Here is a 27,108-nt window from a genome sequence, read left to right on the forward strand (position 1 = left end):
CTCCAGCAAGGAAGGGGCTTTTTCCTGATGCTGCCCCCCACCGCCTGAAACACAACATTGATTGCTGGAGTTGGCAATCAGGACGAGGCGGGACAGGGCTGTGCCCCCTGAGCCCCATAGGCGAGTCCTCCAGCCTCTGCAGCCTCTGGTGGCAGAAGCCTCACCACGACCCCGTCTTTACCAGGCATCACCTTGTCAGGACAGTCATGTCTGCTTAGGGACCCACATCCTCCTCCCACACAGGAGGGCCCCAGGGCAGCTGGATACCTGCTGCCCACCAGCCCTGACTGATGTCCTCAGCGTGGGAAGAAACCCACCCCCGCTTCCAGGCTCTGCCTGTGTCACTAGGGGAGCGCGGATCGCATGATGCAGGTGCAGTGGGACAGCATGCCAGGCAGTGCAACGAGCATACGGGGTCAAGAGTCCCTTCTCCTCGGCGTTTTGGAAACCCGCTGAATACACCCGAGTCAGACATTTCCCGACTTGAAAGATGTGCTTCCACTGAACAGCAGTGTTTCTACAAAAAATGCCAAGACTCAATGAGTCTGTCAAGCCAGCTCCCAGCGTGGGCCCCAGGTTGCCCACCGTTGAACCCACTTTCTCCAATGGGCACATGGTGGCTGAGCAAGGGGCAGACGCTGGCCTTCAGCACAGGTGCCTGTGGGCCCTGCACTGAGTGACCTGGAGATGCCCCTTCCGTGGGCATCAGTGTGGACACCACACCCGCCCAGCGGGAGCGGCCCTCCGCCATGGCCCCCACCACGCCACCCAGCACATCCTGGCCCTCAGAACGTGGTGTGTCCAGCACTCAGCTCAGGGCCCACCATGGTGCAGGTGTGTGGTGGCCACCAGAGGGCAGGTCACCTGGGTCAGCTGCCACAAGCTGCAGTCACCATGGGTATTTACACAAGAAGTAACTCAGAGTGGAAATTCTCTCATTAAGTGGAAAAACAAATTATTTTCATTATCTTGAGGGGCAATAACTAATGACTGCTAACACTCAACTTTATTAATTCAGAGACCATGCATGACTGAATCCTATACACTTAAGTCTGGTCAAGCAGGAACTGGACTGGACTGACGTGTGTGCTAGCAGACAGCAGTTGGCAGGAAGTTTGGGAGACAACCATGTCTCTTCTGTGCCAGGATCGGCCATGAGAACCGTCTCTTACATCTCCATCTAGGCTGTGAATCGTCCAAGAAGAGAGTCCTCCCACCAGTATCGGCTGTGAGAACCGTCTCTCATGTCTTCAAGGTTGTATGTAACTCCTCCAAGAGAGCCCTCCATGCGAATTTTCTGCCTCTCATGAGAAGGAAACAGCATGGCATCCACTCTGGTTCCAGATGCGTAAGGAAGGACGAGGCCCTCAGAGCAGCCCAGCACCCACACACTGCAAGGAGAAGGGGCGAACGCCGGAGCCATCCCGCAGCCACCGTGGAGCACGGCCGCCAAGAGCGTGCCCAGCAGGGCGGCGCTGGAGTCGAGACCTCCCCCAAGGCTCCCTGTTAACCTCAGGTGCAGGTCTGTAATTCGCTTGGTCTAAGAGTCACTCACGGGCGCTCCTGGCATCGTCCACCTGCCTGCGGGTTCACCCACCACACCCACTGCATCGCCTGCTGGCAGGTCTACTCCCGGGGAGGCCTGGCCTTGAGCTCAAGCATCTGAAACCTGAAAGCGACTTCTGGGCGGGCCTGCAAGGGCATCACCAGTGAGGTGGGGGCAGGAAGCTGTCAGTCCCTGACAGCAGTTTGGGAAGTGTGCACACAGGGCAGTGTGGGGGGGTGGAGGGGCAGTGCTTTCTGACCCCCCGGCCGCCTGAGGCCGGGGTCACACGGGCTACTTGAGGAGCTTGGCCACGTTGAGGCTGGGAACCATGATATCCTTGAAGATGGGCACGTAGTCGGGACTGGCCTGGGCCGGGCCCTGCTCCAGTGTCTCGATGATGGTCTGCTTCATGTCCCGGCTAGCGTCCCCCCGCATGGCCAACAGCGCCCCGATGTGGTCGTCCCTGGGGGCGAGGGGGCGTCAAGATGCAGTCCCAGGGGAGCCCCTCCTTCCCTCCCCCACAAACACGCAGGAGGGCCCAGAGATAGCACAGGATGAGCATCCAGAAACCAGTCTGCTTGGCTACCTTCCCCTGGAACACCACACATGGGGACGCCCAGATCATGACTCCAGCGCGTCACGGTCGTCTCTGAAGCATGCTCTGCCCACGTCGCCATCTGTAGGCCTCAGGGTCCTCACAGAAGCCCAGAGATGCCACACTCCCCCCACCCCGGGGGCTCCCACCTAACGCCTGGGACCCTCCCCCTCCCCAGAGACTTCAGGGGAGACTCTGCTGGTACCTGATGTCCGGGTACTTGCTGACCAGAGTCGAGACCTCCAGGTAGAGCAGAGAAGGGTCCGTGAGCTTAATGACCTCTGCGACGGCGACGATGGTGTCACAGTAGCTGTCCATCTCCTCTCCAAAGCCCTGCGGGTCCGCACGAAGCTAAGCGGTGTACACACCCGGGGCTCCGCCCGGCTGCCCAGCGCCCGCCTCTTTCGCAGCAACCCCTCAGGACTCGCTCCTCAGAGGGCTCAGGAAGAGGCGGGGGGGGGGGGGGGGGGCAGCCCACGCCTTCTGATGGACTGGGACACTAAGCGTCCTTCCCCCGACCCCCCCGCCCCCCGGCCAGGCGGGTCCCAGCAGGAAGTTGTGGCGCACTCACGGAAGCCAGCTTGCGGAAGAGGAAGCGCAGCTGCTCGGCCTCGCGCACCATGCGCTCCGCACCATCCTTGCGCTCCTCGGCGCTGCGGAAGGAGATGCGCTTCTGCATGACGGCCCGCAGGTACTCCTGCACCGCGCGCCGGTGCGCCTCGGCGATCATCCGCTGCGGACGGGGCTCGGTCAGCCTTCCCGTCTCAGTGACACGATTTCAGTGTCTACAGAGTTCTGAGGCTTTCTTACAAACTCGAGTTTAGCAAGGCAGCAAGTTCACCGTGTTTCACGTTTGGCAAAAAGGCAGACGCGGCAGCCACGGGGCCGCAGCTAGAAGCTGGCTCCGCCCGGGCGCCCGGCGGCTCAGGCTGGTCCTAGAATAAAGCGCCTGCGCGGGGGGGGAGGTCTGCCTGCAGCCTTGCTCAACATGTTCTGGGCACAAACCGGCTGCCGAGTGCTTCCTGTGGGGGCAAGGCGGTGGGCGCCAGCTCTGCCTCCTTGCCTGAGACCCTTTCAGGGGCTCACGGGCTGCCCCGGGGCACTGGGGCTGGTCTCCTCGCCCTGCCGGGCCTGCACACACCTCTGAGCGACTCAGCTCATGGGGAGTGTGGACCCAGTGCGAGGACTGGGCTCTGTCCAGGCCCCTGCTTGGCCCCTCCCACATCACACCCGTGATCAGAAGGCTCCTCAACACTGGTCTCTGCGGACAGTATGACTCTGGGAATATGTTGGTGAAGGCTGTGGTTCTCTCCAGGGCCCACCCTCAGTGATAGACCCCAGGCAGTCACCTGTGAACATGTGAGCACAAAAGTGCTGACACAACACAACATCAGGGCCCTGAGAAGAGACATGAGAAGCCCCTTCTACCAGGGAAGACAGGAAGCTCCTTCCCTGCGCTGAAGTGAGGGGGACCCCAAGGTCCCCAAATAAGATAAAGCAAGACAGTGCCCAGCAGCTCAGGGACCCGAGTGAGGCCAGGCTCTCAGCAGAGCAGACGATCCCACAGGAGTGGGCGAGCCACAAGCCCAGGCTGAGGACTTTACACACCACTGTCAGATCAAAGTACAGAAAGTTCAAAAAAATAAAAGGTGGAACCGAAAACTGTACAAGCAACAAGAAATTAAAAACTGAATTAACCCTAACCTCTAACCATCAGAAGCTCCCGACACTGAGACGGGCCATCAGGGTCAGGACTCCCCTCGAGGTCTGGGGGTTAGCACAGCTCGCTCCCAGCACAGGGGCTCTGGGTTAGATTCCCAGTCGGGGAGCTAAGATCCCACATGCTGCAGCTAAACACAGGCAACTACTGAGTCTGCACACACTAAAGCCCTTGAGCCACAGTGAAGACCCAAGGCAGCCTAAATAAACAAAAAAATAAAATAAAAACCCAAAACACCAGGTTCTCCCTACATCACTCTGATGACAGAGTTAGAATTTAAACTTTCAAATGAGACAAAGATGCCCCTTCCTGGGGATCCCAGCCAGGGCAGCAAGACGAGAAGATATGAAGAACGAGAACCAGACACGAAGCCACAGGGTGATGCTGCTCGCAAATGAAACAACCGTTTCCGTGGAGCCCTGAGAGGACCTGGAGACACGCCTCCAAGTGTCTGGACCCGAGTTCCCGGTATCAAAACACACACGCTTCCGGTAGGGCAAAAACAGAAATCCTGACTTTAAAGCAATAACAGCAAAACCCACCCAAGGCCCTGACGATTGTCCCTGAGCTTCCCCAGCGGCTGCCTGACCCCTGAATGGGGACAGGGCATCTCACGGGGCCTGGAGGGACCGGTGTGCCCTCTGCTGAGTGCTGCTCAGCACAGAGCCGAGAGCACAGATGAGCAGAAGGCACTGCCGCTCCTGGCCTCTTGTCAGAGCCGCGGCCAGGGCCCCACCCTCCCTCGGCACGGTCCCTGCTCAGCAGGCCCCGCCGCCATGGGGCTCTGGGACTGGAGCTGTGCCGGCGTGGCCATGGGCAGCACGGTGGACGCCCCGTCACCTTCAGACACCATTGTCTCCAACCTGCTTGGGGCCCAAAACCACCCCTGAATTCTCACCCTGAGAACTAATGACACCAGATTCTACAGGAGATGCCTGGGGACTGAGACCACACGGGGGCCCCATGCTCTTTCTTACCTTTCTATACGGCTTCTTAATTTTGGCAAAATCATTGAAATAGTCTTCCACAGTGACACAGATGATGTCTACAGCGTTTGACCCTGACAGCCACTTCTTTGTCATCAACTCATTGAGATGTTGCTGGAAGCAGAAACCACAGAAAACACCCTCGTGACGGCCCGTCATGGGGAATGGGGTGCCGAGAGTCTACCTTCGCATGCCTGCCTGATGTTGTGATCACGACTGCCACACTTGTGCAGAAACCCTGCACACACACGCTTTTCCCACACGAGACTTACACTACACTTGATGGAGGTGTCTGTGCATGCATGTTTCACCTGAACTGACTACATCTATTTATTGTGTGGATGCTCTGCAACTAATTACTCAATTCTGATGGACATTTAAAATGTCTCATTTTTCCATTATAAAGAAAGCTGCGGTGAATCTGTATGTTTCTGCAGGTGAAACTCCCAAAACCAGAACTGCTGAGTCAAAACGTAGCAAACTACAACCCTCATGACTACTGCCTCCAACACTTATACCAACTGCCCCCAAAACCGCACCAATTCACAGTATTGCAGAGAATACAAGAGTCTCTCTTTTTCCTCAAGTCCTATCACTGTGTGGTAGAAATGTTCTTAATCTGTGCCATCCCAGTAAGCAACACAAACACCGTTTTAATCTACATTTCTTAGAAGATTGGTAACACTGGGCATTCTGTCTTCTACTCAGGACATACACTACTCCCTTTCATGTGAAATATTACTCATGTCCTTTGTCTATTCCTCTATTATGTTGTCTTTTCAAACAGTTCCTTTGTTTTCTAACCATTTCTCAGACAGACATCATGAAATATCCTGCCCATAACCCCAGGAGCTCCTCCCTGCAGGACCCAAGTCATCATGACTCTGCTTTTTAGTATATCCTGGTTCCTGCCATCCCTGGATAATGTGAGCCATTTCCATGTTTCTAAGTAAACTCGCGTGCTCGTCACACTCCACGCCTCTGAGGTGACCTGCCTGGGCCTCACTCCTGACTGTGCGCCGTGCTCTGCTCACAGTCGAGCCAGCTGAGGACAGAGTGCAGGCCGGTGCGTGGCTCAGTCCAGAACTTGCCAGGAAACACCACCAGCTCCCACCCCGAAACTGCTGGGACACTTCATGGAAGCGTGTCTATGCGACACCGTGTCGGGAGGGCCCAGCACGGGGCGGGGGAGAGGGCGCCCACCTCCAGGTCCAGGAAGACTTCCTCCAGCAGGCTGCCGCAGCCCTCTTTGGCAATTGCATCCAAAACCCCATCCATGCTCAGCTGGCTCAGAGAAATGCCTTCTTCCGCCTCGTGCTTCAGATACTTCCTTTTTAAGCTGACTATGGATTCTCTGCAGGAGACAAGACAGGGCGCGTGAGGCGGCTGAGAGCCCGCCCCGCCCTCCAGCCCGCCCGCGCGGCTCACTTGAAGGTCTGGCAGTTGTTGACGACGGCGACCATGTACTGCACGTAGCAGTGCGGGTGCTGCCGGTTGCGCAGGTGCTCGTCCCGGTACAGCTGCGCCTCCTCCTTGTACCTGCGGACACGGGGCGGTCAGCGCGGCCAGCACCGCGCCTAGCACACGGTCCCACCACGGCACCTCAGCGGGGCTCACAGGGCGACCCACGCTAACAGTAGCTCACCGATCAAAACAGATTATTATAAATTTCATATCAGGCCATGAAATATGGCTCTATATTCTGATTATACAAATACTCTGAAATGTTTGTAACTGGGAAACTATTATTTTATCTGACATGTAACTCATCTAGAAACTCACACAGTAGTGTTGGGAACACAATCAAATGTTAGATAAAACATCCTTTTCTGAAACTTCCCCCAAAGAAATCAAACTAAAAATACATCAGACTTCAAGAAGTCAGGAGCAGAAACGGAGACGGCCGCACACTTCACTTCTGAATGTTCTCTGGCGATGCTCAGACAGACACAGGAGCAGAACACAGCACACCTGCGGTCTGCGCACGTTTTCAGAGCATCTTCAGGACGGAGCAAACTGAACAAGGGTGACTGAAGGGGAGTAATTAAGCATTAACTCCAGTGTTCTGCCCAAAGCATGGCTCGGCTAACCACACAGCTGAGGCTGATGAGGAGAATGTGCCTCGCAGAGGAATCCCCACAAGATGCCCCACTCAGCGCACAACTCTCGCGGATGGAGGCCGACGGGGCCTCGATGCAGGGCCGGGCTGTTGGCACCTGAGCCACCGGGGCAGGTGTGCAGACGACATGGGCCTGCTGTGTTCCGGCCCAGCAGTGAGGAGACACAGAGAGGCCTCAGCCTTTAGAGTCGGGGTCTGGTCTGGGGCAGACGGCAGCTTAAGGCCTGGTGGGAGAACCTGGGGCGCTGACAGGAGGGCGTGTGGTCTCCATGGGCCAGGGGCCGGGGGGCCGGCCGTCCGCTGACCTGGCCTGGATGTACCACTGTGTGAGCAGGCAGGTCTGACACCAGTGGGGACCCCAAACACAGCGCGGTGCTGCAGGGGCCCAGCAGCCGCTCGTGGCTGTCGTGTACGAGTCAAGGGCACTGAGGTCAGGGCAGGCAAGCAGGCGAGCCACACCACAGGGTCTGGCGTCTGCAGTCAAGCACGGCTGACCCCTGAACGTGGGTTTGAACCACACAGGTTCACGGCCACGTGTATTTTCTCAGTCACCGTGCCCGCTGCCCAACGGGAGCCAAGGCTGGCTGAAGCTGCAGACTTGGGACCATGGGCAGGACGGCCGCCTGGGAGGTGCTCTATGGACCTGCAGCTGCAGCGGGGGTCCGCCCTCCAGGGCCCGCATCTTGCTCCGAGTCAACTGTACTCCAGCACAACAGGGGGAGAGGAACTAGATGAGGTCCAGAGTGGCTTTAAGTGGACAGCTCTGAACCTGGACAGTGGGCGAAGCAGCTCCTGTGTCACTCTGCCTCTGTCTGTGTCTGAAAATCTCCTTCATGAACAATTCAGAGGTGGGGGGCATCCCTGTGAGGTACTAGTCTTTGAGTACCTTCCTTCCTTCTGAGGGAAGGTGACCTCCCCAGCCCCCGAGGAAGGCAGCCTGGAGGGGGCTCCCCACTCCACCCCCGCAGGAGCTCCAGCCTCCCTCCCCAACCCCGCTCAGGGCCCCCCAACACCCAGGACCCCAGGGGGTGCACTTGTGCAAAAGGCAGATAGTAAGTCAGGGTGTGAGTTCTAAATAACAGAAGAAGGTGACTATGATGAATCCAACCTTATATTCTTTTTTAATACTAGCCACACTAAGATCAACACAGTTTAGCTTTTCATTAAAAAAAAAAATAAAAAATAAAAAATACACTTTATAATTAGCACACTGGTAAGAATACATACCTACTTAAGAAAGAATTCATTTGCTGAAGACACAAAACTAGTACCTTTGTTTTCAAATCTTCACTTATCTGAGCAGCAACTTGAAGGTTCTGCTCGAACATCTAAAAATTGGAGAACTTATGAACTTTGATATAAAGTCATGAGGATACAAGTTTCCCATATCAGTCCCCCAGAAGTTAACTGGTAGTTAGGACAACCCAAATTCAGAGAAAAAAATGAAGCCACTTGAAAAATAACAAAGTTAATTCAACAAACACACAAAACTTTCTCAGCAGGTTGAAAAAAAAAAAACAACCCCAGTGAACCATTTCCTGATCACCTGCAGATCCCCCCCCGGGGAGACACGCTCTCACGGGGAGACACACGTTCTCATGGGAAGCCAGGGGCCGGGGCAGCTGAGGTCACATGGGGACCGGTGCCAGCATGTCGGTCCCTTGGAAGAACGGGGAGAATAAACCCAGGAGCAGGGGCACCAGATGAGGACAGGTGGGGAAGGACCAGAAGGCAGAGCCTGCCCCCATCATCACAGGACGTCAGTCTCCAAATAAAGGAGGGGGTGGGCCCAACACGCCAGGGACCAACAAGGCCACCCACGGCCCACCCAATGCCCAGCTCCGTGTTTCAGGAGTGTGTGAACATGGTCAGCAACACTTCTGAAAAGAGACTGGACAGGCCAGGAGGCGGCAGGCAAGCCCACTCAAGGACACAGCAGGCGTCAAAAAGCAGACTGACTGTACGAGCACACGATTACCCTAGAAATCCACAGGGCTCCCCCAAAGTACATCAGATTAGACTCGCCTAGGCTGTGTTTATGAAGACGAACCTTGACCAGTTACCTCAGGAAGTAAGCACCAGACACGTAACATATAATTACTGGGTTGGCCAAAACATGAGTCTGGTGTTTTCCATAAGATGGCTCTAGTAGCACTTAGTTGTCTTTAACGTCATTCAAAACAGTTCTGTTAGACTGTGTCCAGACAGCTTCATATCAGCATGCATTTTTTCTTTTTAAAAATTGGTGAATTTTTGTGAAGCCATTTTAACACTGAAAATGGAAGAAAACAGTAATGTTTTGGCATATTATGTTTTACTACTTCAAAAGAGGTAAAAACACAACTGAAAGGCAAAAAGATTTGTGAAAATATATGGCAAAGGTGCTATGACTGATCGAATGGGTCAAAAGTGGTTTGCGAAGTTTCATGCTGGAGATTTCTTGCTCCACAGTGGGGCAGACCAGCTGAAGTTAACAGCAATCATATCGAGACATTAATTGCGAACAATCAATGTTCTACCACATGGGAGACGGCCGACATACTCAAAATATCCAAATCAAGCGCTGAAAATTGTTTGCACCAGACTGGTTATGTTCATCACTTCGATGTTGGGGTGCCATGTAATTTAAATGAAAACAACCTTCTTGACTATACATCCACATACTATGTAACAAAAACGTTTCATTGTTACAACAAATTGTGACAGATGGTGAAAAGTGGATCCTGTACAATAATATGCAACAGATGAGATCCTGTGGCAAACGAAATGAACCACCACCAACCACACCAAAGGCCAGTCTTCATCCAAAGAAGGCAATGTTGTGGACATGGTGGGACTGAAAGGGAGTCTTCTATTATGAGCTCCTTCTGGAAACTGAACAATTCCAACAAGTACTGCTCCCACTTAGACCAACCGAGAGCAGCACTCGATGAAAACATCTGGAGTTAGTCAACAGAAAACGCATCATCTTCCATCAGCATAACATAAACCTCATGTGTCTCTGATGACCAGGCAAAAAGCATTACAGCCTGGATGGGAAGTTCTGATTCATTTGCTGTGTTCACCAGACAGGGCACCTTCAGAATGCCTTTTATTTCAGTCTTTATAAAATTCTTTTCATGAAAACAATTTCAGTTCTCTGGAAGACTATAAAAGGAACTGGAACAGCTCTTTGCTCAAAAAGGTAAAAAACTTTTGGGAAGATGGGATTATGAAGTTTCCTGGATATATGGCAGAAGGTAGTAGAACAGTGAATACTTTGATTAATAAAGTTCTTGGTGAAAATGAAAAATGTGCCTTTTATTTAAAAGTTGAAGAATTTTTTGGCCAACCCAATAGCTTCTAGATTGAAATAAAAAACCACTAGGAACACAGAAGATGCAGGGTTCTGCGACCATGGGCAAAAGTACTTGGCAAGCCTGACCCCTGGCTCCCCAGCTCTGGAGAGAAAAAGGCTCTCCCTGAGGTCAGCATGCAACTATGCAACTATGTATGTGTGAAGCCACTCAAGGTCCCACGCGGGGTGGTGTGTGTGTGTGTGTGTCTGTGTGTGTCCCCACGGCCACACACTTGGAACACGATGGCGGGCAGCGTCGTCTGATAGTTGCCCTCCTGGTCGGCCTCGGGCTCTGTCCTTCTTGTCTGTCATATGTGTGTGTGTGTGCCCCACGGGCGTGTACCTGGGGGGGGGGGGGGGGAGAGAGAGAGAGAGAGAGAGAGAGAGAGGGAGGGAGGGAGGGAGGGAGGGAGGAGAGAGAGAGAGAGAGAGAGAGAGAGAGAGAGAGAGAGAGAGAGTGTGTGTGTGTGTGTGTGTGTGTGTCCCCGCGGGCGCGTACCTGGAACACGATGGCAGGCAGTGTCGTCTGATAGTAGCCGTCCTGGTCGGCCTCGGGCTCCGTCTCCTTCACCCAGTCCTTCTTGTCCGTCTCCAGGGCTTTCCGCAGCCAGGCAATGATGTTGGACTGAGCCGCAGGGAGGACAGAGCCGGCCATGGAGTCGACACCCCATCTTGGGGGTGCAGCTGCAGAGCAGCCTGCCCGCCACCCCTCACCCTGGGCCCCGAGGGCTCAGGAGACGCCCTGACCCCACCCGCCCCTCCTGCTCCTGGCTCTGCGCTCAGCCCAGGGGATGGGCGGGTCTGGCCTTCAGCGGAGGAGGTTCCATCCAATCCAGAAGGGGCCACCCTCCCTCCACCCCGCCTCCGTGTGGGACCAACCGCGACTCACAGTCAGAGTGGACATGTAGGTGTCGAGCAGTGCAGAGACCACGTCTTCGGAGAGCAAAGGCTCCAGGCGGGCCACGTCCACCTCAGGGGCCAGCTCCGCATTCCCCATCATCTCCACGCTGCGGCAAAGGGGGGCCAGACAGACAGACTGACTACCAGGGAGGCGGGAGACAGACAGACTGACTGACCACCAGGCAGGCAGGAGGATGAGACAGACAGACTGACCACCAGGCAGGCAGGAGGATGAGACAGACAGACAGACTGACCACCAGGCAGGCGGGAGGATGAGACAGACAGACAGACTGACCACCAGGCAGGCGGGAGGATGAGACAGACAGACAGACTGACGACTAGGCAGGCGGAAGGGTGAGACAGACAGACAGACCACCAGGCAGGCAGGAACCCCTCAGCAGGGCTGCTCCTGGGCCGGGGCTGGAGCGAAGCAGCCTCTTCTGCCGCCCTGAGGCTGGAGGGGAGGTCCATCTGCCCCCCACGGCCTCTGGGGACACGCAGGGCCCAGCAGGCAGGAGGCCCCGGGAGCCAGGGAATGAGCCCTGGGTTTAGACGTGTGGTGTGGGCGCTAACCCTGATGCTCCTGCGAAAGGACGGGGCCCAGAGCTGGCACCATCCGATGTCCACACCCGGCCCCTGGGGCCGAGGAGGCCGGAGTGCGGACCAAGCGCTGGGAAAGAGCTTTCACAAAAAACATGAAAGCGAGGTATGAGACTCAGTTCCTAGAAGGCCAGGGCTGACCGCTCTGATGACTCCTTAAGCACGGGTCCAGAATGACAACCCTAGGTACTAACAGCATCCAACACCCGTAAGGAACCCCAGATCTTCCTGCGTTAAAAAGTACCTCACGACACTCTGCAAACACCCAAAGACCATTTACAGTCTAGACTATTTCTGCCCCAAGAACCTTAATTCTGCATGAACATGTTTCTAGTGTGGAAACAGCGCAATGTTTCTCTTGAGAAAGTCCCACACAACAGAACATGATGAGCAATAGGAGGCGTCAAAGAACTGCCACTGAGAGAACAGCACTTAACCACATGGTGAATGAGAAACAAGGTAAGACCGACACCACGCAGGACACACAAGTGCACACGCCGCAGTCTGGTGGGTCGACCACGGCAGGGGCCCAGACCCCAGACTCAAGTCCTGCTCCCCACCGGCCGGCCGAATGACCCTGGACACAGTCCCCCAGGCCTCACAGCAAAGGGGACGATGAGAGGCCTTCCTCGGGGGTGACCCATGGGGCCTGTGTGCTAGGGACGGCTGTGGCGGGTGGCCGGCACATAGGGAGCTCCGAGGCCCCAGCCCAGCCCAGTGGCTGCAAGGGCGTCAGTCACAACCAACAGACATTTTCTTTCTCTTCACATTTTCCTGTATTGAAATGTGCACATGTAAACGTTTTTTACTATAAGCAGTTACCAAACAACAAACAAAACACAGACCAAAGAAATCCCTAAACCACGCTTCCACAGTAGTGAAGAATCTGCCTCGCAAGGTAGGGGACGCTGGTTCAACCCCTCATCTGGGAAGATGCCACATGCCGCGGAACAACTAAGCCCGCACCCCTGGACTCCGTGCTCCACCAGAGCAGCAGCCACCACGGTGAGATGCCCGTGCACCAGAACTAGAGAGGAGCCCCACCTGCTGCACCTGGAGAAAGCTCACACACAACAACGAAGACCCAGCACAAAAAACACATAAATAAAAGCAATTAAATTTTAATTTATAAGTAACTAAATTTTAATTAATCAAGTTCATCAATTAAGAAATAGTTTAAAAACATCCCCAAACCTTACTACTACAACAAGAGGTTCAATTTCTACACATCAGCGACAAGACAGGATAGGATAAACTATGCTTCCCTCTCACTACTGCTGCTACTGCTGAGTTGCTTCAGTCGCGTCCGACTCTGTGCGACCCCATAGACGGCAGCCCACCAGGCTCCCCCGTCCCTGGGATTCTCCAGGCAAGAACACTAGAGTGGGTTGCCATGTCCTTCTCCAATGCAGCAAAGTGAAAAGTGAAAGTGAAGTCGCTCAGTCGTGTCCGACTCTTAGCGACCCCATGGACTGCAGCCCACCAGGCTCCTCTGTCCATGGGATTTTCCAGCTGACAGTACTGGAGTGGGGTGCCACTGCCTTCTCCCTCTCACTAGCTAACCTTAAAGACTTTGACAACACCCCACCACCGCCTTGTTCTTCAAGTCCAACCTCAAAATAATGCTGGCACACAGTGACTCACAGCCCTTTCATGGAGTGTCAAAACCTCAAAGCCGAAGAGCGAAAGGATGGCTGATTCTCTGAGCACACAGAGGAGAAGAAACCAGACTCGGGGTGTCAGAAGCCAGCGAGGGCGACTGGGGCCCCTTCAGCAGCCACACGACTGTGCAGGTCATGGAGCCTCGGGGTTAGACGGCCAACACTTCCTGCTTCTGATGTCACCGCGGGGCACACGCAATGCTGAGCTGCTCACCAGTGTCCAGGCACAGGAGCCCCCCAAGCGCAGGAGCCTTTGCACAACCCAACCCCGGATCACAGGCAGCCCAGGAAGGAGACGCCTCGGCCAGAGGCAACGCCTGCGGGTGCCAGGTGCCCGCCCTGCGCCAAGGACCCAGCAGCTGTGCAGGTTGCCAGCGGCCTATGGAACAGGAGACGCCGCGTGTGAAGGGGGAGTTACCTGGTGTAAGTGTTCAAAACCCAGGTCAGCAGACTGACAATCTCGTTCGCCTCCAGATCTTCCGCCGCGAGGTCCTGCATGCGCGCGCTCAGAGCCTGGTGGTAGGTGCGCAGCAGGCTCCGGAAGATCTCGTAGTGTGGCGGGAAGCACTGCGCCAGCAGGTTCTTGGCGACGATGAGGTCGTCCAGCACGTACTTCCGTATGATCTCCAGGTGGCGCACGAGCCACATCCTGTCCGACTCCCGGGTGTCTGCCTGCGTGCCCTCGATCCTGGTGGTCACTGTTCTGTCCAGGATGGTGAACATCTTCTCCTTCCAGTTCTTGGGTCTTCCAGGGGGCACGAAGCCAGTTTGCTTTTTCCGGTCAAGTATGCGCCGGTCAATTTTCTCTTCCCTTTCAATGATCCTGACGACGGAGACGAGCAAGGTGGGGTCACGGCGTACAGTGACCAGCGACCTCTGCAGCACCATCCACAGCTGCTTGGCCAGCTCATCAGACAGACCCTGCGTGCTCCCGAAGTAGCTGTGGATGAGCGCCATGTCACGTGTGTTCCCGCTGTCCATGCGGTACTGCTCATACATTAGCCCGTCCCGGGAGCACTCCAGGTCCATCAGCTTCCGGTGGGCTTGCAGCAGCTCCCCGTGCTCTATGAGGTCCTGCGTCTCCCTCACGATCTCGGGCACTGGGGGGAAGGCAGAGATGGCACCGTGAAACACCAACGCAGGGCAGCACGGGTTGCCAGGCCAACGGCAGGCAAGGGCAGCCAGGAACCCACCCCCACTGGACAACCCACCACACCCACAGGACTCAGGTGAGGGGCCACACACTGTGGAGCTGCGAGGGCTACTGAAGGCTCACACCTTCCAGGGAAAGGCATGAACAGTATTTCAGCTCTTAGCACAGCAGAAAAGTAGAAATTGACTACAAATGACCAGGAGAGGCACAGGCTCAGAAAGACCTGAGAAGACTTTAAGTTTACATGCCAGCCTGGTCCTCAACTGAGACATAGCCTACGACAGTCAAAACAGCAAAACTAATAAATAAAATCAGCATACCCCGGCAAAGAGGAACATCTGACTTCCAGAGCCACATGTTAATTAGATTCAAACGTCCACTGCTCAACAAGAGCACAAGGCAACCAAAGATGGAGGAGAGAAGAGAGTCAAAGGGAAAACCAGAAACCATCCCGGAGAAGGACAGACAGTGGACCAGACAAGGACTCGAAGACGAGTTCCCCAACATGCTCAAAGAACTACAGGCAAATGTGGACAGACGTGTAACTGAATGAAAAACTTACTTCAGATTTTCAAAACAGATTTGAGTGAGCAGAAGAATGAATCAGCAAACAAAGACAGGACAAAGGAAATTATCAATCATGAGGATAAAAAGGAAAAAAACTAGAGAAGAGAGAACAGAACCTCCAGGGCTTGTGTGTCACCACTGGGTTGACCTGTGTGCACACGCAGGAGCCAGAGGAGGAGGAGGAGAGCAGGTGGGCACACCTGCCTCACAGACGCTGTGCGTTTCTACCAGCTGAAGGTCTGCAGTGACCCTGCATCAAACAAGCCTACCGGCACCACGTTGCGAACATCATTTGGTCCCTTCATGTCTCTGTGTCACATTTTATTCTTTTATTATCTTGAAGCATTTCACATTTATAGGACATTCCATCTGAAAGCAGAACACGCTCTCCTCTCACGTGCACACAGAACACTCTCCAGATCACATGTGCCAGCGAAGTCCCTGCAGTCGTGTCCACTCTTTGTGACCCTACGGCCGGTAGTCCGCCAGGCTCCTCTGTCCATGGGATTCTCCAGGCAAGAATACTGGAGTGGGTTGCCATGCCCTCCTCCAGGGCAGCTTCCCAACCCAGGGGTCAAACCCATGTCTCTTAAGTCTCCTGCATCGGTAGGATGCAACTTTACAACTAGTGCCACCTGGTGGGTCAAGCCCTGGTAAATTTAAGGAAATTGAAATAGTACCAAGTATCTTTTCTGACCAGAATGTTATGAGATTAGAAATAAATTAGAGAAAAAAAAAAAAAACTGCAAAAAACATAAACACATGGTGGCTAAACAACATGTTACTAAATAAGAAATCACTGAGGAAATTAAAAAATACATAGAAACAAATGATGACAAAAACACAACCACCCAAACCTAAGGGATGCAGCAAAAGCAGTTCTAAGAGGGAAGTTTCTAGTAATTCAACCCTACCTCAAGAATCAAGAAAAATCTTAAACAACCAACCTAACCTCACACCTAAAGCAACTGGAGAAAGAATAAACAAAATCCAAAGTTACTAGAGAAAAGAAATTATGAAAATCAAAGAAGTAAATGAAATGAAGAAAGTAATAGCAAACTCAATGAAACTAAAAGCTAGTTCTTTGAGAAGACAAACAAAATTGATACACCTTTAGCCAGGCTCATCAAGGAAAAAAAGGGAGAAGTTTCAAATAAAAGAATTAGAAATGAAAATGGAGAAATTATTAATACAACTGACACTGCAGAAATACAAAGCTCATAAGAGACTACTGTCACCAACTATATGTCAATAAAATGCACAATCTAGAAGTGAACAAATTCTTAGAAAGGTATAACCTTCTAAGACTGAGTCAAGAAGAAGTAGATAATATAAACAGACCAATCATAAGTGATGAAATTGAAACTATAATTAAAAATCTTTCAACAAACAAAAGCCCAGAACCAGACAGCCTCACAGACAAATTCTACCAAACATTTATAAGAGCTAATACTCATTCTTCTCAAACCCTTCCAAAAAATCGCAGAGGAACACTTTCAAATTCATTCTATGAAGCCATCACCACCCTGATACCAAAACCAAGGTTTAACAAAAAAAATTACAGACCAACATCACTGATAAACATGGATGTAAAAATCCTCAACAAAATACTACCAAACAGAATCCCACAATGCATTAGAAGCACATACACCACGACCAAGTAGGAGTTATCTCCAGGATGCAAAGATTCTTCAATATATGCAAATCAATCGATGTCATGCACCATATTAACAAATTAAAGAATAAAATTCATATGATCCTCTCAATAGATGCAGAAACAACCTAACTTCACGTAAATCAAGCTGGATTTAGAAAAGGCAGAGGAACCAGAAATCAAATTGCCAACATCTGTTGAATCATTGAAAAAGCAAGAGAGCTCCAGAAAAACATCTACTTCGTCACTGACTATGTTTAAAGTCTTTGACTGTGGAGCACAACAAACTGTAGAAAATCCTTCAAGAAATGGAAATACCAGAACTCCTTACCTGTCTCCGGAGAAACCAGCATGCAGGTCATGAAGCAACAGTTAGAACCGGACATGGAACAATGGACTAGTTCAAAATTGGGAAAGGAGTACATCAAGGCTGCATATTGTCACCCTGCTTATTTAACTTCTATGCAGAGTACATCATGCAAAATGCCAATCTGGATGAAGCACAAGCTGGAATCAAGATTGCCAGGAGAAATATCAATAACCTCAGATATGCAGATGACATCACCCTTATGGCAGAAAGCAGAGAGGAACTAAAGAGCCTCTTGATAAAAGTGAAAGAAGAGAGTGACAAAGCTGGCTTAAAACTCAATATTCAGAAAACTAAATTCATGGCACCTGGTCCCATCACTTCATGGCAAATAGATGGGGAAAACAGTGGAAACAGTGACAAATTTTATTTTTATGGGCTCCAAAATCAAGGCAGATGGTGACTGCAGCCATGAAATTAAGAAACACTTGCTCCTTGGAAGATAAGCTATGACAAACCTAAACAGTGTATTAAAAAGCAGAGACATCACTTTGTCAACGAAAGTCCATATAGTTAAAGCTATGGTTTTCCAGAAGTCACATGTATGGATGTGAAAGTTGGACCATAAAGAAGGCTGATAGCTGATGAATTGAGGCTTTTGAATTGTGCTGGAAAAAGACTTTTGAGAGTGCCCTGGACTGCAAGGGGGGGTTTTCCTGGTGGCTCAGATGGTAAAGAAACTGCAATGTAAGAGACCCAGGTTTGATCCCTGGGCCAGGAAGATCCTCTGGAGGAGGAAATGGCAACCCATTCCAGTAGTCTTGCCTGGCAAATTTCAAGAACAGAGGAGCCTGGTGGGGGTTTTGTGTCCATGGGGGTCACAAAAAGTTGAAGAAGACTGAGTGACTAGTCACAGTGGGTGGACTTCAAGGAGATCGAACCAGTCAATCCTAAAGGAAATCAACTCTGACTATTCACTGGAAGGATTGATGCTAAAGCTCCAATACTTTGCCCACCTGATAGGAAGAGCCTACTCACTGGAAAAGACCCCGATTCTAGGAAGAACTGAGGGCAGGAGAAGGGGGTGACAGAGGAGAAGATGACTGGATAGCATCATTGACTCAATGGACATGAGTTTGAGCAAACTCCAGGAGATAGTGAAGGACAGGGAAGCCTGTCATGCTGCAATCCAGGGGTGGCAAAGAGTCAGACACCACTTAGCGACTGAACAAGAATGACAATAAGGAGACAAACGACCTATATGCAGAAAACTGTTAAGACAGTGATGAAAGATATCAAAGACGACACAAACAGATGGAGAGATACACCATGTTCTTGGATAAGAAGAATCAATATTGTGAAAATGACTATACTGCCTACAGCAATCTACAGATTCAATGCAATCCCAATCAAATTACCTGGCATTTTTCACAGAATTAGAACAAAAAATTTTACAGTCTTTAAGGAAACACAATAGTGGTACAGAACCCACCTGCCAATGCAGGTTAAATGTAAGAGACACGGGTTCAATCCCTGGGCCTGGAAAACGGAAATTATAGCTATATTGGCAAATTACAACTATAAACACTTACATTAAAAAGGAAGAAAGATTTCATATCAACAACCTAACTTCACAACCTAAGGAACCAGGAAAAGAATAAGGTAAACCCTCACCTATAATGGAAAAGAACATGAAAAAGAACAGAATATGCATACATATATGTGTGTAACTAAACCACTTTGCTGTATACCAGAAACTAACACAACATTTTTAGTCAACTATACTTACTTTTAATATTCTCCCAATCCCAAAGAAAGGCAATGCCAAAGAATGTTCAAACTACCACACAATTGCACTCACCTCACATGCTAGCAAATTAATGCTCAAAATTCTCCAAGCCATGCCTCAACATTATGTGATCCAAGAACTTCCAGATGTTCAAGCTGGATTTAGAAAAGGCAGAGGAACCAAAGATCAAATTGCCAACTTCTGCTTTATTGACTAAGCCAAAGCCTTTGACTGTGTGGATCACAACTAACGCTGGAAGATTCTTCAAGAGATGGGAATACCAGACCACCTGACCTGCCTACTGAGAAATCTGTATGCAGGTCAGGAAGCAACAGTTAGAACTGGACATGGAACAACAGACTGGTTCCAAATCAGGAAAGGAGTACGTCAAGGCTGTTTATTGTCACCCTGCTTATTTAACTTATATGCAGAGTACATCATGAAAAATGTCAGACTGGATGAAGCACAAGGTAGAATCAAGATTGCCGGGAGAAATATCAGTAACTTCAGATACGCAGATGACACCACCCTTATGGCAGAAAGTGAAGAGAAACTGAAGAGCCTCTTGATGAAAGTGAAAGAGGAGAGTGAAAAAGCTGACTTAAAACTCAACATTCGAAAAACTAGGATCATGGCATCTGGTCCCATCACTTCATGGCAAATAGATGGGGAAACAAAGAAAACAGTGACAGCCTTTATTTTCTTGGGCTCCAAAATCATTGCAGATGGTGACTGCAGCCATGAAATTAAAATTAAAAGACACTTGCTCCTTGGAAGAAAAGCTATGACCAACCTAGACAGCATATTAAAAAGCAGAGACATTACTTTGCCAACAAAGGTCCGTCTAGTCAAGGCTATGATTTTTCCAGTAGTCACGTATGTATGCGAGAGTTGGACCATAAAGAAAGTTGAGTGTCGAAGAATTGATGCTTTTGAACTGTGGTGTTGGAGAAGACTCTTGAGAGTCCTTTGGACTGCAAGGAGATCAAACCAGTCCATCCTAAAGGAAATCAGTCTTGAATATCCATTGGAAGGACTGATGCTAAAGCTGAAACTCCAATACTTTGGCCACCTGATGCAAAGAACTCACTCACTGGAAAAGACCCTGATGCTGGGAAAGATTGAAGGCAGGAGGAGAAGAGGATGACAGAGGATGAGATGGTTGGATGGCATCACTGACCGGATGGACATGAGCTTGAGTAAACTCTGGGAGTTGGTGATGGACAGGGATGCCTGGCGTGCTGCAGTCCATGGGGTCACAGAGTCAGACACAAGTGAGCGACTGAACTGAACTGAAAGGTAAGAAAGCTAAACCTAAAGCATCAAAAGAAACAAAATAAGACTAAAGCAGAGATAAACAGAAAACTGAAACAAAAAACAGAAAAATCAAGAAAACCAAAGGTAGTTCTTTGAAAAGATTAACAACTGACAGACCCTACCCAGATGAACTGAGGGAAAAAGAAGACTCAGATACTAAACAGTTAAAGCATGGGCATTACTGCCAATTCTACAGGAAAAAAAGGATTAGAAGAGAGCACTGTGAGCAAATGTACACCAACCAGTTGTATAACCAGATGAAGTGCAAATTCCAAGAAACACAAAACCTAAACCACCAAAAAACAGAAAGTCCAAATAACCAGTAAGGGGCTTTGCGGAGGGGCAATGGGAAGCTATCATTAACAGCTGCAGACTTTCAGGTGTTTTCTTTCAGTTTTACCAAGACATAATTTACACACAGCTCTGTGCAGAGTTCCAGTTTTCAAGGTGAAGACAGTCCCTGAGATGGACAGTGATGATGCCTTCACAACGATATGAAAGTACCTCACACTACAGAACTGTACACTTAAAAATGATCAAGATGATAGATTTTATATTGTGCATATTTTATATATTTTAAAGAGAGAAAAGAAAAACAAACAGGCTCTGTTCATAACACTACAGAATTAAAGGCAATGATAAAAGTCTGAAGGGAGACAAACAAGTACAACATTTTCTCAGTAAAAACACGCTCCTAACAAAAACCACATCTACATCACAGCCCTGTTTTCCATCAAAAGAAGTACATTATTTTCAGCCTCTATGGATGAACTGGTAGCTTTTTGGTCACTTGGGTTATGTGGATCCAAATGCCGTGTGGATGAAAACGTAACTTTTTAGTCTTCTGGTGTTCGTTTTACAAAACCAGAAGAAAATGACAGTCAACAAGAAATTGTAAGACAGAAATCAACTAAGAAGGGTCTAAACATCATGAAGGAGATCCTGGCAGGGGGACCGGTCCGATTCCAGGCTGCCAAAGGTCACCAGGAGGGGCTGCGGCCAGGGGCCCGGCGCAGCCGGTGGTGCTGGGTCACTGACGTGGGCAGAGCAGGGCCCCGGAACACAGCCCTGGTTGTCAGGCCCAGGGCAACGAGAATGCACAGAGGGACAGCTCAGTACTCAACAACGCTGCCACCAGACACGCGAGTCCAGAGGAACAGCGCACCCACGCCGTGGTTCACAGCGGTGGGCGGAGGGGAAGAGCTGCACCAGGTTACACGCAGGGGTCAAGCAGCATAAACACATGGAGACCAGACACCAGAGGAGGGAAGGGAAGGGGTCAGACCACCCTGAGGTTTCTGGCTGGGATGCTGATGGCCGTGACAAAGGCGCGGGGGGAGGGACACGGATGGACTAGCTCTCGGGGGCAGAGCACGAGGAGGCTTTGCCCTGGTGACGGCTGACACGGAGCACGCTTCTTCATGCCAACGAGGTACTGGGACAGGATTCTCAAAGGGTCACTCACTCCCTGCCGCCCCCTCACCACCCCATCAGCCGCAAGGACTCCTCCAGGCCCGACCTCCATCAGGGCTGGGTCTCCAGGGCTTGGCCGCCCCCAGCCTCCAGCCTGTGCCCAGGCCTCCTGCCTGGGAGCTGCTCCCTCCGGGACCTCTCCCACGCCTGGCAGGGTCCCGCGAGCCACGTCACAGCAGAGGGAAGAGCGCACATCCCTCCCCATGTGCACTTGTTCAGCTCTCCATCTGTCCCTCGGTCCCAAAATATTCAGAACCACACTCTACCAGCCCTTATCTACTCAGCAGACCACCCATCCACGTTCAAACAAGACCCTAACTGTGCAGGCCAAACCACACCTCTCACCCACTCTGGGTGGGCCCACAAAACACGCCGCCCCAGGACAGCTGAAACCCCCCACAACACAAGCAGGCTGCGGATACACGTCCGCCGGCGGCTACCTGAGAAGATGTTCTTCAGGTTCTCCACAGCGGCGGCAAGCTGGCTGTGTCGCACGACCGCGTCCTTCACGTCCTTGAGGCTCTCGATGGTGTTGATGCTCTGCCTCCAGTCCTTGCTGACATCTGCCAGGGACTGCTGGATGGCCTTGACGTCATTCAGCGCGTTATGGAGCTGGCTCAGGCCCGTGCGCACGCCGTCCAACTGTGACTGGATTGCAGCCTAGGGAAGACACCAGGGGTGAGCAGAGCCAGGCCGGACCTGGAGGCTCATACAAGAGAGGTGCTGTAGTAACAGAGAACAGTCAATAAACAAAACAGTAATGTTTGTAAGCTTTGTTGAGAAAACCTCCTAACACTCCTCATGCAGCCCTTGGCCTGAAAATGCTAGACTCCACTGTGGGAATGCCCTGGGTCCCCTAGCCCCCCTTAAATGGTCCCCTAGGACTCTGCACACCATATCGCAGGCATCCTCAGCTTCCTAACAGGCCTGATCTAAATGGAGAAATAGTCAGGATTTGTCATTAACTTGAGTGGAGAGGGCTTTCCTGCCACTCAAGCCAGAACCAGACTCTGCCCCAGGATGGCTGAGCCCCAGATGCAAAACTGGTGCATCTGAGATTCAGACTCACTCTGAGGGCCCATGGACGTGCCGCCCAGGGAGCCACACAGTCAGTCAGAAGGGAGAGAGCATGAAGGAGCAGCAGCAGATAGATGGCAATAGGAAGGGAAAGACAGGGCAGCACAATGGAAGTCAGGAACACCTTTCACCCATGAGTCGTTAAGTAGCACTTAAAAATAACTAATGATTTCAAAGGACCACACAACTGCTAGTTCATCCATGAGTTTCTAGAAGAGACTAAAATTCTGAATAAAAATGTAGCAGGTCTAAACTATTTTTTAAATTGATACGAAACTGCTTCAAGTTAGTCCAACAGGTCTTTGGCTGCTTTGCTGCTGCAAATCAATGACCCACATCCTGTCTCGTCAAACCTGCCATTACCGGGGCACCAATGTTTTCAACTGGACAGGCAACCTCACTATCATATCAGTGCAAGAATTAACCTTCCTCAAATGCACTCTCTTAAATCCTCAAGACTGTTGTGCTGCCAGTCAGCAGGCCATGGTCTTAACATTTTTATAACTATACCAGGCAAGCATTGTTTTAATAAAACCCAATTTCTCCACATGAATTAAGTTGAAAGCCAACCCAAATCATAAAAGATTGACTTTCTTTCTTGCCTCACTTTCACACACACTAATAAATGTATAGAGCTCTCTTCCTTCCTGCCACAAGGCCAACAGAATGCCTGGTTCACAGTCAGCGTACTATATCGTGTGCTAGAAGGACCCAAACAAAATGTTCTCTGGACATACTCTGTGGAAGAGCGTTTACCAAAGAAGGAAAACCGTTACTCTGCTAGTGTTTTTTAAAAAGCTTAATGGACACTTCTGGATGCTTAAAGGGGTTGCTCCTTTGGTGTTTTCAACATCCCCCTGTCTAATTTGTCAATCTACTAACCGGCAATATATTATTGGAAAAAACGTGCTAAATCAAGGTAATGTTCAAGTCTGCCTTCTTCCACATCCTCATAATGTCCAATTTGGCAAAGTTATAACTTTGTTAAAGGAACTTGAAACTCAAGATAAAAGGCCCTGTCCCGCTGGGGAGTGCAGCAGGTGCTGATGGCCACTCTGACCTCGTACCTTTAATCTGGCCTCCACAGAGGCCTTCTTCCGGGCTTCTCTTCTGCGATACTGCTCCACTTTGTCCAGCTGGTCCGGGCGCTGCAGCATTCCAGCAACCCTCTGGACTGCTGTCGCAACAGCCTCCCGATCAGTCTCCTTCATGGTTACAAAGCAGGGAGGATCTCTGCACCTGTCATACTAGAGGCATCCTGTGTCCACAGCTAGATGGGGAACGGGGAGGGGGGATGTGTTAGGAAGGTAGAAATGTTAGTGACAAAACTTACCCCCTCCACCAACAGTCAGCTGTCCACAGTGGAGCTATAAGGAGAGCATCTGAGATCATTAACTCAGTAAACCTGAAAGCAGAACTAGGATTATGAACTCCTGGATAAGAAACAAACTTTCAGAAGTCAATTTTACCTTAAAGTGGAGCAGGGGCAATTACAGGCAAAAAATATTAGCATATGGAGGAATCCAGATTACTCACATCAGACGTCAGTCTCCAGGGCACTTCTCTCCCCCAGACAGGTCCCCTTTCCCATTTCCAGAGCCTTCACACCCGCCCTGAACTCCCTGGAGGGGCAGCTGTGCCAGGAAGCCCCGGTGAAGACGCGGAGACGCAGGGCCAGCACACACCTCACCATCCCCGCGGAAGTTTCAGCACCCACCCTACGATTCGCCTCAAAAATCACTACCTGTAGAGTCTCAAATCCCACGTCTTACTATTTAACAGCCCTAGTGAACAGGTGAGCGGGCAAACGACGCTCTCCTCAGGATAACGCACTCCTGCCTTCGTGCCGGCTCCACCAACATCCGAGCCGGAGAGCTCGGTGAGCGTCCGGCAAAGGAGAGAGCGGACATCTTTAGTCAGCCGCCCGTTTCCACGCATGTTTTCCGTGCACGGATCTCCAAGACGCTCCCCATTCCCTCCGCAAACGCTCTCAGAGCAACACCCAAGTCCCGGCCGACTCTGAGGGGCGGGACCCGAGTGCCTCTGGCGCCCTCACGGACCTGGGCTGGGGCGCCGTGTCTCCTCGCCCCCTTTCCGGGCCCTGGGCTGCGCCGCGTCTGGGGCGCCCGAGGCGGCCGCGGGTCTCCCGGCCGCCGCCCGCGAGCTCAGGTCCGCACCCGCTCCCTCCTCCTGGCCTGGCGCGGCGTCGGCCCCGTCACGGACGCGAGCCGACCCCGGGACCGACCCCCCCGCCCCGCCCTCACTGCCTCCTCGCCGCGCCCGCACCTGCTGGAGCCGGGGAAAGGGGAGGCGGGCGGGGACCGCGACCGCCACCCGGCCGCCACAGCTTGCCGCAGCCTGACCTCGCGGGTCACCGCCGCCGCCTCCGCCACCTCCGCAGCCCGGAAGTGAGCGCTTGGCTGGCACTTCCGCTTCCGTCTTCGAGACTGGGAGGGCGGGGCCTGGCGGCTCAGACGCCGGGCTCGGGGCGCGCGGGCTCAGTGACTGTGAGGGCCGGCTGCCGACGGCGCCACGGTGCGCGCGAGACCAGAGCGGGCAGAGCGGGGCTGCGACGCGCGCACACCCCGCACACACGTAAACACACACACAGACACTACACACACATAGATAGACACATAAACACACAACAGACACCCCACAGACACATATCACATACAGACATGCCACACACTCCACACATAAATGCAGACGCCACACCACATGCACACACCACACACGCTTGAGCGCACAGACCCAGTCAGCATGTGTGCATGTGGGCTCACAGAGGCAGGGCCAGGAAGGAGGTGTGTGAGCCCCTCCCTGTGGCCATGCCAACCGGAACCTACAGTCAGCTGATAGCAGATCACTCTCCAAGGGCCAGGACCTCAGCGCCTGACTGGCTCTGAGGACTGATCCCTCTGTTATTTCATCTGTCCCTAATAATTTGTGAAAATATAGCGCCATGCTGGGTCAGGAAGATCCCCTGGAGAAAGAAATGGCAACCCACTCCAGTATTCTTGCCTGGAGAATCCCCATCTGCAGAGGAGCCTGGCGGGCAACAGTCCATGGGGTCCCAAAGAGTCGGACCGGCTGAGTGACTGAACACTAGAGAAACAAAGAATGTAAACAGAAATTATAATTATGTTTGAAATTCTGACTGTACAGGCATTTTGAAACATCCTCAGTGCAAGAGTGGACCAGGGAAAACAAACAACCGAACCCCAAAAAGCAATGTCTCCCAGGTGCTGGGGTCTCTGGGTCAGGAGAGGATCCCAAGAAGACAGCTGGGAACCTGTGCCTACCTGGGTTTGGTGCCCTCCTCAGTGGAGAAGCTCTCTCGGAAAGGCAGCACTCAGCAGAAGACACCAGGAGCGGTTTTTGAGAGGCCCCAGCCCAGCGGACTAAAGAAGGGAGTGAGGTACGTCTCTGAAGCGTCCTGAGAGAGTGGAGATCTTGTTAAGCTGTAGCTTACACGTTGTTAAATACAAAGAGAAAGTGCAAGCAGTGCCATAGTAATACTAGGAAAAGAAAAGCCGACGGATCATTGGTAACTAAAACACAAAAGGAGGAGTGGAAACATGTTCAGATATATTGATTATCAGGACACAAGTTTAAAACAACTAGTTATTGTAAGAAAAACATGTAAAACATGAAGAAACAGGATGGTTAAGTTTGGAGGAGGTTTGCGTACCAGCTAGTCTGGACCCGAAAAAGCGGTTGTGGTGATGTTAATACCAGACAAATGGGCTTTGTGTCAGAGGCACTGCCAGAGAGAGTTATTTTAAGATACAAACACATAAACCACCAGGAAAAAGATGGTTTGCTGTGCCAAGATTTTAAACTCTTGTGTCTATTTTAGTCCTTAAAGAAAAAGACAAGCCATAGATTGAGAGAGAAACTTTAACTGACAAAGTGCAGCTATCCTGAATTTTCAAATAATGCCCATGGTTCAACTAAAAACAGCAAACAAGTGCAGGGCAGACAGCAGAGGACCTTTCACCTCTCTGGGGAAGAAATCAAGATGAGGGTACCTCGCGGCACCAGCATGGTCTTTGTGAAGGCAGGGGGCCCTCACCTCCCTACAGCCTATCTGGCCTTCAGACCACCGCCCAGGGTCGTCTCCACTGCAAGCCCTCTGGTGGCCCCCTCACCCAGACCTGCCTGTGACCCGCCACCCCTGCCTGACTTCTTCCCCGCTCTCTCCTCACCCTCTCACTCCAGCTTCCTCCACACACGATCTGTACGGTTCCTGTCAAGTCTTGGCCCAAGGCTGCCTTGCCCACAAAACCACCACCTGGGTCACCAGG

At 51.6% G+C, this 27,108-nt stretch overlaps 1 protein-coding gene across 1 annotated transcript; it reads right to left on the bottom strand.

Moving 5' to 3' along the window:
* Positions 1 to 987: 987 nt before the first annotated feature.
* On the bottom strand, positions 988 to 25,226 carry EXOC3 (exocyst complex component 3). The gene is made up of 13 exons (XM_061129399.1): positions 25,088 to 25,226; positions 23,869 to 24,071; positions 22,165 to 22,384; positions 13,883 to 14,564; positions 11,193 to 11,310; positions 10,803 to 10,928; positions 8,194 to 8,294; positions 6,276 to 6,386; positions 6,051 to 6,201; positions 4,839 to 4,961; positions 2,713 to 2,874; positions 2,347 to 2,474; positions 988 to 2,009 (listed from the first exon to the last, which is right to left on the bottom strand). The coding sequence occupies exons 2-13, from the start codon at positions 24,010 to 24,012 to the stop codon at positions 1,838 to 1,840; spliced, it is 2,238 nt and encodes a 745-aa protein (XP_060985382.1). The 5' UTR covers positions 24,013 to 24,071; positions 25,088 to 25,226; the 3' UTR covers positions 988 to 1,837.
* Between the last annotated feature and the right edge of the window lie 1,882 nt (positions 25,227 to 27,108).

Source organism: Dama dama, chromosome 25, assembly GCF_033118175.1.
Source record: "Dama dama isolate Ldn47 chromosome 25, ASM3311817v1, whole genome shotgun sequence".
Lineage (NCBI taxonomy): Eukaryota > Metazoa > Chordata > Mammalia > Artiodactyla > Cervidae > Dama > Dama dama.